Source organism: Oncorhynchus tshawytscha, linkage group LG30 (assembly GCF_018296145.1).
Source record: "Oncorhynchus tshawytscha isolate Ot180627B linkage group LG30, Otsh_v2.0, whole genome shotgun sequence".
NCBI classification, from domain to species: domain Eukaryota; kingdom Metazoa; phylum Chordata; class Actinopteri; order Salmoniformes; family Salmonidae; genus Oncorhynchus; species Oncorhynchus tshawytscha.
Genome location: NC_056458.1, coordinates 7,985,667 through 7,998,112, shown reverse-complemented (window position 1 = coordinate 7,998,112; position 12,446 = coordinate 7,985,667). Strand labels below are relative to the sequence as shown.

Sequence of the window (12,446 nt, the reverse complement as noted above, 5' to 3'; positions counted from 1 at the left end):
AGATGGACCTGCATCCTTTGTGTGTCTTCCACGAAGACACCAGTTGAATTTAGAGATGTAGGTTCTGCGTCAGTCACATTACATACTGTGTTTGACAAGTAGCCCATGTCTTGTTATAAGAATAAATGTGAAAAGCAGCACTGCAATTGTTTGAATTACATGAAATGATTACCTGTCTTGTAATATATAACGATGGAACATGATAGAAGTATGACGTAGGATAATACGAATGATAAAAAATTACCATGAGATTGCTAATAACATTCTATTTGTATTTTTTTCAAATGACACTTCTGAATGATTAAATAAATAACAGCTTTAAGAATATATTTTAAACATATTTACATGTTCATCATCATACTGTTCAACCATCATTTCCCCCCTTGAATGCTGTGCTATGGTGTTGTATCTGTAGATTATCAATGTGTATGTGTGTAGCTGTCAATCAGTGTCATACAGGTTCGATTGCGTTACTTAAAATGACATGAAACCAAGGTAAAACGTAGTAACTGCAGCCAAGGGCAGGTTGAAACGAAGCTAAAAGGCAGTAAGTTCAGTTACTGCCATTTACCTTGGTTTCACAGTAACTTTTTGCAGTTACGGCTAATACGACCCCTATTTTTTCCAAAACACAATACAATAGAGGCAGGATACTTGTCCACATGATTAAGCATGTGTTTTAATGTAACAAAAATGACATTAACTCATTTTCAACCAAATGAACAGTTACCACCTTTTTGCTTGGGAGGGCAGAAGAGTGATGAGCTAAATGTCATACCCCAGTAGTTATCATTATGTGACACAAGATATTTTAGTTTGATGCAAATACAATCAATGTCAACTGTTGTGTGTGTACATTTGACATATTAGTAATTTAGTAGAAGCTCTTATCCAGTAGTCCGTGCATACTTTTTTGTACGCCTGGGCGGCTTTAAAGGGGCAATCTGTGATTGCTACATCTATTTAAGGATTTTAAATTAATGATATGCACTACCGGTCAAAACTTTTAGAACACCTACTCATTCAAGGGGTTTTCTTTATTTTTAACATTTTCTACAATGTATAATAATAGTGAAGACATCAAAACTATAAAATGACACATATGGAGTCATGTAGTAACCAAAAAAGTGTTAAACAAATCAAAATATATTTGAGATTCTTCAAATAGCCACCCTTTGCCTTGATGATCGTTTTGCACACTCTTTGCATTCTCTCAACCAGCTTTGAGGTAGTCACATGGAATGCATTTCAATTAACAGGTGTGCCGCCTTAAAAGTTAATTTGTGGAATTTCTTTCCTTCTTAATGCGTTTGAGCCAATCAGTTGTGTTGTGACAAGGTAGGGGGTATACAGAAGATAGCCTTATTTGGTAAAAGACCAAGGCCATATTATAGCAAGAACAGCTCAAATAAGCAAAGAGCAACGACAGTCCATCATTACTTTATGACATGAAGGTTAGTCAATACAGAAAATTTCAAGAACTTTGAAAGTTTCTTCAAGTGCAGTCGCAAAAACCATCAAGCACTATGACGAAACTGGCTCTCATGAGGACCACCACAAGAAAGGAAGACCCAGAGTTACCTCTGCTGCAGAGGATAAATTGATTAGAGTCCTCAACTGGCAGCTTCATTAAATCATACCCGCAAAACACCAGTCTCGACGTCAACAATGAAGAGGCGACTCCGGGATGCTGGCCTTCTAGGCAGAGTTCCTCATCCCGGAGTTGCCTCTTCACTGTTGACGTTGAGACTGGTGTTTTGCGGGGACTATTTAATGAAGCTGCCATTTCTCAGAACAAGATTAGACTGACGAGTTTCAGAAGAACGGTCTTAGTTTCTGGCCATTTCGAGCCTGTAATCGAACCCACAAATGCTGACGCTCCAGATACTCAACTAGTCTAAGGAAGGCCAGTTTTATTGCTTCTTTAATCAGAACAACAGTTTTCAGCTGTGCTAACATAATTGCAAAAGGGTTTTCTAATGATCAATTAGCCTTTTAAATGATTAACTTGGATTAGCTAACACAACGTGCCATTGGAACACAGGATTGATGGTTGCTGATAATGGGCCTCTGTACGCCAATGTAGATATTCCATAAAAAAATCTGCTGTTTCCAGCTACAATAGTCATTTACAACATTAACAATGTTTATACTGTATTTCTGATCAATATGATGATATTTTAATGTACAAAAATGTGCTTTTCTTTCAAAAACAAGGACATTTCTAAGTGACCCCAAACTTTTGAACTGTAGTGTAGTTGAGAGTGCAAGTGTGTGCAAAGCTGTCAAGGCAAAGGCTGGCTATTTGAAGAATGTCAAATATAAAATATATTTTGATTTTTTTTTAACACTTTTTTTTTGGTTACTACACGATTCCGTATGTGTTATTTAATAGTTTTGATGTCTTCACTATTATTCGCCAATGTAGTAAAAAATCTTGAATGAGTAGGCGTTCTAAAACTTTTGACCGGTAGTGTAAACCCATTTGTTTCTTGAATAATGTTACTTATAAATGCCTCATGAGCTTTGTTCAACCCGTACCCCATCAGAACATACGCTTTTTTTTACTCCATTGTTTGTAAACAATTTAATTGTAAAATAAAAAAAATAAGACATGTATAGCCTCAAAACATATAATTTTGATATCGTGATCAGTCCTTGCATCCATAGCTCTATGAATCTGTGAGTCATTACTTTTCTCCAGCCCCATCCCTCAGCTGTTTACCAAATCAGTGGCCACTTTGTTTGAACTACATATTGCCCTTTTAAAAATGAATAAATAAATAGAGAAGAGGAACTATTTAAGGATTTCGTAGCAATCCAACAAACAGGGCAATGTGTTCTTGACCGGTGCACTCTGTTCTGTGCTCCCCTGTCAATCACTGGACATTTTGACCACACTTTGACTGCAGTTCCAGTTAGCATTGCAAAAGAGAGTTCACGATGATGCACGAGGTGACGCTCTGAACTGTCCTTCCGAGTAAAATGGTTGGAGGAGTTCAGTGGAATTTCCAATGGTATTCAGCAATCAATAAATAGTTTGCGAAAAGAAGAAATGTTATGTTGAACCCACAGACAGGCTACGAAGGAGATTTCCTTAGAAGTAGCAATAGATTTGATTATATAATATATAGTATTTATTATCCTCCATGTATGTTCATCTTTAGTGAGGGCTCAGGATTTCCACACTAAAGGGAGTTACTAAACAAAACTTGTTTGATACTCAAATACACACTCCACTGGCCTAGAAGTAAACCCTGGTCTGAACATTCCAAAGTTACAGTAATGGTTGGAGTGAAGCCTGTGTGTAAATGTGACCGGTGTCGATTGCATTTTGATCAGCTTTACAGATGACAAGCGGATCAAGGTTGGTGTTGATCTTTTTGTTCTCTGATAATGACAGGAAAAGACTTCCATCAACAAATGCTGTGCTGCCCTAAGACGCCAAACTCCTGTCTTCCACATGGATACCGTAGACAGGGCTAAGAATAACAATCTCGTTTGACAACTATATAATGCAATGTACAGTATAAAATGTAGCTAATGTCCAGTATAGCCTACGGGCTTTAACATTCATCAACAGCCAGACGTTACGTACAGCTCGTACTAACAGTCAAATATCGTCAAAATATCATAAACACAGACATGACATACCCGATAAAGAAACAAACAACATCCATACATGAAGTGTTGTGCTGCCGTTGTGCACCAACTCAAGTGCAAATGAACATGTCCCCTTTTGAAATAGCCATGTTAGCCCAATGATGACATGTACAGAGGAAATGACAGTAACTAGCTAGCATGTACAGCATTCACAAATCAACAGATACAAAGTGAATAAATGCTTGAAGTGCATACATTTCACAATATACTGGTAGAAACCCCTAATATTACAAGGTCAGTGACAATATAAACTCAATATCTATAGGATTGATTAGGATTTTCATGGGAACATTTTTGAGTAACCTCCCTCTTCCACGTGGAAGAGGTAAGGGGGGTGTAAAAGGGGTAATGAAGAAAGATGTATGCAACATTTTAAAAGGGCACGTACAACAACAAAAGGAATGTACACTAACATCAGACATATCAGATTGTGTAATTTTACAACATGAATTTCAACACTTAATTCATGTCATTAAAAAGTCTAGACTCTGAGCTCATCTCGGCAGGGCCCAGGGGTATACCCAGGAGTCTACTGTTTGAAAGTTGTGTAATTTCAGTATGTCACACGCTATATGCTTCCCATATGTTGTCGCAGCTTTTTGCCGAAGCAGCCGCCAGGAGCCGTCAGACCCCAGTTTCACCATGAGGAGGAAGATGGAGCACCTGCGGGAGGAGATGGAGCAGGTTGGCCTCCTACGGCAGGTCAGGAGATTCAGAAAACACAGGGTGACACACCATGATCAAAAGACACCACCAATAACCTGATTAGACTTTATAGATGTTTGCAAAAGGTATTATGTAGCAGTCCTTTTCATTTTACAAATTTCCATCATTAATTTGGACCCTTTATTGGCCTATGTGGATGAGGATAAATTGAAATAATATTTCTTACAGAAGAAATATGAAAACGCATATGCATGACCATGGTAGCAATGCAAAGGGAAGAGTTTAGAGATGATGGTAAAACTATTAGACCAAAGGTGAGGACACAACAGTTCACCTCGATCCGTTCCGAACAACCCAGGGTATGGTGCCATGTCATCTTGTGACTGTACATCAAACGTAGTGATCGTAAAGGTTGATGCTGTATAGGACATGAGTTTTATGATATGGAAATGTGAAGTGCATGGCGTGCTTGTTTGACATCAAAGCGGTATTTGTTTTACTCCTCAACGTCTTATCTTTCAAAATACGTAGTCCTCTTTATTTATAGCGTTTCCCTCACTTGGACAACAAAAAATGTGCTAAAGTTGCACAATTAGCAGGAGGGCAACTTCTTGTCATTCGAGGTCCTCAAGTTCAGAATGGCTGTCAGTCAAAACCCATACAGCGCTGTGATGTTACTGTACACCTCCTGCATTACAATGTAGGTGTTTATCAATGCCCAAATATGCCCTTCATCAACCTGTATACGGGTACGAGTGAAATGGCTATGAAAATCAGCAGCTTTCCAACAGAGGTGTGAACAATTGCCAGTTGGCAGAGTTGACAGCGAGCAGTTGACAGAGTTTACCAAAGAATACAGTATAATACTGCAATTCTGAGATGTTTTCCTCCTCTGATGGGCCTTGAATGGGCTCTTTCATGTTGTCTGGAGTTTCTCAGAATTCTCAACGTGTCGCTACTTGTTCCTCAAGACAGCTGCAGGTAGCATGGTATCCCGGTGGGTCACTCTGGGTAACAATGTGGGTTACTTCAAACTCCTCCTGTAAAATAATCTTCGTCCATGTCTTGCGTTAGCAGTTGTAATAGGTGATCTACAGTATTCCACAGGGATCTACAGAATCCATGTTGAGTGTGTTGTTTCTGTGACTCCTCTTAGAACCTGGAGTCCAGACTGAAGGTCTTGCTGCCGGACGATGTGGGAGCTGCTCTGATGGATGGCGTTGTCTTGTGCCATCTGGCCAATCACATTCGTCCTCGGTCGGTGGCCAGCATCCATGTACCCTCGCCCGCAGTGGTAAGCACCAGTTGAAAACCTGTTGTTTGAAATCCCTAAAGCCGAAGCAAACCACCAGCCAAGAATAAACAAAAAATGCCTGTAACTGTTGACCAACTCTGTCCCACAGCCAAAGCTTAGCATGGCCAAGTGCCGCAGGAATGTGGAAAACTTCCTGGATGCCTGTAAGAAGCTGGGTGTGCCACAGGTAAACACACACCACTTAATTAAGCAATAAGACCTGAGGGTGTGTGGTATATGGTCAATATAGTTCTTATGTAGTTACAGTGCCTTGCGAAAGTATTCGGCCCCCTTGAACTTTGCGACCTTTTGCCACATTTCAGGCTTCAAACATAAAGATATAAAACTGTATTTTTTTGTGAAGAATCAACAACAAGTGGGACACAATCATGAAGTGGAACGACATTTATTGGATATTTCAAACTTTTTTAACAAATCAAAAACTGAAAAATTGGCCGTGCAAAATTATTCAGCCCCTTTACTTTCAGTGCAGCAAACTCTCTCCAGAAGTTCAGTGAGGATCTCTGAATGATCCAATGTTGACCTAAATGACTAATGATGATAAATACAATCCACCTGTGTCTAATCAAGTCTCCGTATAAATGCACCTGCACTGTGATAGTCTCAGAGGTCCGTTAAAAGCGCAGAGAGCATCATGAAGAACAAGGAACACACCAGGCAGGTCCGAGATACTGTTGTGAAGAAGTTTAAAGCCGGATTTGGATACAAAAAGATTTCCCAAGCTTTAAACATCCCAAGGAGCACTGTGCAAGCGATAATATTGAAATGGAAGGAGTATCAGACCACTGCAAATCTACCAAGACCTGGCCGTCCCTCTAAACTTTCAGCTCATACAAGGAGAAGACTGATCAGAGATGCAGCCAAGAGGCCCATGATCACTCTGGATGAACTGCAGAGATCTACAGCTGAGGTGGGAGACTCTGTCCATAGGACAACAATCAGTCGTATATTGCACAAATCTGGCCTTTATGGAAGAGTGGCAAGAAGAAAGACATTTCTTAAAGATATCCATAAAAAGTGTTGTTTAAAGTTTGCCACAAGCCACCTGGGAGACACACCAAACATGTGGAAGAAGGTGCTCTGGTCAGATGAAACCAAAATTGAACTTTTTGGCAACAATGCAAAACGTTATGTTTGGCGTAAAAGCAACACAGCTCATCACCCTGAACACACCATCCCTACTGTCAAACATGGTGGTGGCAGCATCATGGTTTGCGCCTGCTTTTCTTCAGCAGGGACAGGGAAGATGGTTCAAATTGATGGGAAGATGGATGGAGCCAAATACAGGACCATTCTGGAAGAGAACCTGATGGAGTCTGCAAAAGACCTGAGACTGGGACGGAGATTTGTCTTCCAACAAGACAATGATCCAAAACATAAAGCAAAATCTACAATGGAATGGTTCAAAAATAAACATATCCAGGTGTTAGAATGGCCAAGTCAAAGTCCAGACCTGAATCCAATCGAGAATCTGTGGAAAGAACTGAAAACTGCTGTTCACAAATGCTCTCCATCCAACCTCACTGAGCTCGAGCTGTTTTGCAAGGAGGAATGGGAAAAAATGTCAGTCTCTCGATGTGCAAAACTGATATAGACATACCCCAAGCGACTTACAGCTGTAATCGCAGCAAAAGGTGGCGCTACAAAGTGTTAACTTAAGGGGGCTGAATAATTTTGCACGCCCAATTTTTCAGTTTTTGATTTGTTAAAAAAGTTTGAAATATCCAATAAATGTCGTTCCACTTCATGATTGTGTCCCACTTGTTGTTGATTCTTCACAAAAAAATACAGTTTTATATCTTTGTTTGAAGCCTGAAATGTGGCAAAAGGTCGCAAAGTTCAAGGGGGCCGAATACATTCGCAAAGCACTGTATATAGTTCTCATAGTTCTTATGTACAACACAATGCGGAGAGCCTGGATACAGCCTTTAGCCATAGTATATTGGTCATATAACACAAACCCCAAGGTGCCTAATTGCTATTATAAACTTGTTACCAACGTAACTAGAGCAGTAGAAAAATAAATGTTTTGTCATACCCTTGGTATACAATCTGATATACCACGGCTGTCAGCCAATCGGCATTCAGGACTTGAACCACTCAGTTTATAATCACTACTATCTTTTTCTGTCATCACCCATAGTTCTGATATGCCTCTCCCCAGTTGTGGTACACTCCCTAACCAGTAGACCAGCTACAGATATGAAAAACATCTTTGGATAACCATCTGTAAATAAACTTTTGTCAGATTCCTGAAGTTAATAGGTTATGATGGATGGGTTGAGCTGTGCCACTCTTTTTGGTTTAGCCAACTGAGTTGTCTTACCAAAAACATCTTTCAACAAATAAATAGACTGGTACCCAGAGCAGCATAACAGACATATAAACATCAATTCACTTGTACTGTCCTTTTAAGTGTCTTGAAAGGTCTGGTGATGACTGCGTGCTGTGTTTTGGCCCTGGCAGGACAAGCTGTGTTTGCCCCACCACATCCTAGAGGAGCGTGGGCTGGTGAAGGTGGGCATGACCGTCCAGGCTCTACTGGATCTGCCAGCCTCCAAGCCCACCCAGCTGTCTGCTGTCTAACAGCAGCCTGGACACTGCCTCTACCCTCCCTGTCCAGTCCAGTCAAGCCATTCACCCCCCCAGCCCTACACCCCACAGAGGAAGGGGGCTTCCAGCCCGCTTCGCTCATCACCAGAGAACCCTTAGGGGCGAGGACCCGGGGGGTTGCAGGGAGTCCATTGTCAGCTGATTGAGCCAGGAGAAGGAGGGGTTGATTCAGATCCTCCCACCCTTCCTATATGATGTCAGCTGGGACCCGCCTCCCATCCCATCAGATTGTTAGCTTCTGTCATGTCCTACCCTCAGGGGACCCTACTGTACTGTGTGTGTGTAGAGTACCAGTGTGACTGTCTGTGTGACCTGCACAGTGTGGACTTCATGAGTGCTGGTGAACCTAAAGCCAGGTCAGAGGTCAGACTAAGGAGGGAATCGCAGTGAAGATGAAGACCTGTCTGTCACCATGGTGATATTGACTGGCCCATGGTCAGACACCATTGACCCTAGTGGTGCCAACACTGAAGTCACTGGGTTTTCAATTCTCTGTATTAAAATACATTGGTAGTGAAGTGATAGCTGTTTTAAAGGCATGTACTCACTCTTTCACTCAGAGAACTTAACTGCATGCTGGCCCACCAGCCATACCACATAACTCAAGTGGTCCTTAACCTCTTTGACTTTTCTTTTGTAGAACAAATTAGCATTCAAATTGGATTTTGAGTCATATTTGTACAAGAGCGTTGTGTTCTATCACAGTATACCTCTGTTTGATATCACAGAGGTAAAGCTTGGGATGTCCTTAACAGTGCTTTACCTCAGAGGAGCCACCAGTAGCTAAACCCCATTACACACACTTCTTACAGTCTGCATTTGACTAGAATTATTGTACTGTCAATAACAGTGCTATTTGGGGGAAGAATGCTAAGTTTACTTTTAAAAGCATGGTGTCCATGATTCAGATGGATGTTAAAACTGCCGCACATTCGGAAAGAGACTTTCTCACATGCAAAAGGTTGCTGATGGTGTTGGTCTCATGTCCAATGACCCATCTGTCTACTGCTCTGCTGTGGTGAAGGGAGGATGCTCTGAGGTACTGCAAATGGTTTTGATAGCTCACCACACTGTACAGTATACGAGAGAGCCATCCCACTGTCACGGGACGTTCTGTCAAATGCAGACCTAAAGACATAAGACTACTGTGACTGCATGTAGCTTTGATTCGAACCACATGTTCGTTTTGAATAATACTAGTTGAAAGCACAGGGGTATGTAGTTGGGATATTGTACCATATACACTTACAATCCTGAGATTGTATCTTTTGTCATTTGATGCAATGAAACATTTTTTTTTATGTTGAAATATTTCATCTTTAAGTTTACAACTTGCTCCTCTGGTTGGATTCACATCTGCAAAACGTCAAATAAGGAAAACAAAATAAGCAATTAGGTGATCCCATAGATTAATCTTGACCATTGAAATATTTTATCAGGGAAACTATTTATCTATTTATTTTTTCTATTTATGTGCTTTGTTTGATTGTGTTTCACCCCTGATGACACCCTTAAGTTATGTGACAGGAGTTTTCAGCTCCAAACTTATGATATTCTCCTGCTTTAATGCTGCATTTGTAAAAAAATACAAATAGTGGGAAGTGGTAATTTACCACCATAGAGTTAGATAGAGGACTCTAGATTGATAAAAACCTGTTCTGGCGTTGCCATTGAGGGCTTCACCATTTTTAAAGAAGTCAACTGGGTGGGACTTCCTTGTGGGTGAAGGAAGGATCACATCATTCCATCTGGGTAATCAGGAGGGATCAGCCAATAAATTTTACTCATGAGCAAACATTCCATAACTCTAGGTGGCAGTAAATTGCCATCCTTGGCTTTATACCTGTTCAAGCAACACACTCTAGATGGCAGTATGCACCCTTTCAGTTTGTTTACCAACTCACAGAAGTAGTAGATTAAGAAAATTGAAAACGCCCTCTATGGCGCTGCCCGTGCGCTCACAGAGGCCATAATGGAACATGGACAAAGATCTCTACGTTTACCACAAAGGACTAGGAAAAATACATTTGAACAGCCCTCCAACTGGTAATTACTAGTGGAAAACTTGTCTCATCCTTGAGTGGGAGGTAGGAATTTACCAGTTGTGAAATTGTAAATACCAGTTGGATGCATTCACTTGCCTTGATCTGGTTGAGAAACCCCCGATTTGCTAATAGACAAAAAGCTGTTTCAAACATTAACTAAAAGTCTAGCTATCAGGTTTGTATACAAATTATAGTGTTTAAAAACCATATTAATATATTAGCATTTGGGTACGGTTTGTTCTTACGTGTCTCAAAGTCCGATTCAATTAACCTCAAATTGCAGGAAATCTAAACCATTGTTCCTGCTGCGAATAGTTTCACTTAAAAGGAGTTTCATTTGGTTTCCATTTAGTAATGATGGTCCTATTATTGCAAATATCCATTCTTAACTTCAAATTTGCTTTTGTGTGGGATGCAGGAACAATGGTATTTCAAATCAAATTTTATTAGTCACATGCACCGAATACAACAGGTGAACAGTGAAATGCTTACTTACGAGCCCCTAACCAACAATGCAGCTTTAAAAAAAATGCGGATGGGAATAAGAAATAAAAGTAGCAAGTAAATAAATGGAAGCAGTAAAATAACAACAGCGAGACTATATACAGGGAGGTACCGGTACAGAGTCAATGTGCGGGGGGGGTGTGTTACTCACTGATAAATATCTAACTCCTTACTCATACTGCTGTTTATGTTGCCAATAACACTGTTGTTCCCACTCCCATGTCTATCTGTTTTTTTCTGTCACTTTGCCAATGAAGCTCATCTCTTATTTGCTGTGTGTGTGTGTGTGTGTGTGTGTGTTTGGAGCTCATGTATGGTATCACAGTTTTTTAATATGCTAAGCATTTTATTAATGACATGATGGTGGAACTACTGTAAATACATTACCTGTACAAGAGAGAACATTCCATTCTTTTAGTTGGCTTTGTGTCTGTGTTTATCTGTTAATTGGAACGTGCTGTGCTTGTACACACTGAAATCCGAGCTGGCCACGGAAGCCTGCTTTGACTGACGTTTTTGGGATTGTATCTCTGATGCAGTTCAATTTTCGTGTATAGATTATTTTATTATCTTCTAAGTGATGATTGGTGGTTTCAGTATGTATTCTGTTTGGCTGCCTCCCCTGTTCAGAATGCCTTGCACGTCTTTTACCTGCCAGTGACCACCCACCCCAACCCACTGCATCGCAATTGCCAGAACAAGAGCTGTTGATGTCTCTGACTCATAGTTACTGTGTTCCCATTTGTTTATCTCTATACTCATCCCAGAAACATGCAAGCCCATCTCCTCCTCTAATCAAAAGTGCCAAGGCCCTCAAGGCAACACTTCAACAAGTTGTAAATATAGTCATCAAGTAGCCTACCAATGTGACAAGACTCTTCAACTAGTGTTTGAGTTGGACAGAGATCATTCCTTAAGATTCTCTTGACACAAGACATAAAAATCTACAATTGTTTGTTGACAGAACATAATTACCAGCTATCGTTCCTTATTCTTTATATCAAACAACTTTCATACAAGCCTTATACTTCGGTAATCCTAATACCAAATGAGTTGTTCATCCCTAATTGGTTGCCATGTCAGAGCATTAGTAAGCTTTGTGTCATGGTATAATGTATATGTTATAAACCTGCCCCATTTTCCTCCAGACCCATCCACATTAGCCTAGTCTGCTTTCCCACTTGTCCCTCACATCTACGTCTCTCATGCTGTTTTGAGCTTTCAATTCTTTGATTAAAAGAGCAGGAAGAATCATCTACACACTATACTGCCGAGAAGCATTCTGATGTATTCTGTACATACAGGTTTTGTATTTAAAAGAAACAAAGCATGCAAGGATCCTGGATGACCGAGCCCCATGTGTGTGTGTGTGTGTGTGTGTGTATATCCTCTGTATAAATTGTGGGGTGTTTCTAAAAAATAAAAACATTGGAAAACAAAGGAAAAATAAAGTGTAAGTCTTTAAAATAACTGTTTACACTTGAAGATGGTCCTTTATTTTCTTGGGTGTAAATCATTGTTAAAAGCTACAAAGTATTACAAAATAATAGCATAGTAATTATATTTTTTATTGCCTTTGTGAAACATTTTGTATCGGGGTAGTTAGGTCTGACAGGTCTTGTGTGGATCTTTGATGTACC

General features: G+C 40.2%; 1 protein-coding gene across 4 annotated transcripts in view; it reads left to right on the top strand.

Moving 5' to 3' along the window:
* The window catches only part of LOC112228856 (leucine-rich repeat and calponin homology domain-containing protein 2), an 82,849-nt gene extending 71,994 nt beyond the window's left edge, over positions 1-10,855 (top strand). For all 4 annotated transcript variants that reach the window (XM_024394559.2, XM_024394558.2, XM_042309678.1 and 1 more), the window contains 4 exons: positions 4,259-4,365; positions 5,486-5,623; positions 5,733-5,810; positions 8,111-10,855. In XM_024394559.2, coding sequence (XP_024250327.1) covers positions 4,259-4,365; positions 5,486-5,623; positions 5,733-5,810; positions 8,111-8,230 — 443 coding nt within the window. In that variant the 3' untranslated portion in view covers positions 8,231-10,855. The remainder of the gene's footprint in view (positions 1-4,258; positions 4,366-5,485; positions 5,624-5,732; positions 5,811-8,110) is intronic.
* Positions 10,856-12,446: the final 1,591 nt, after the last annotated feature.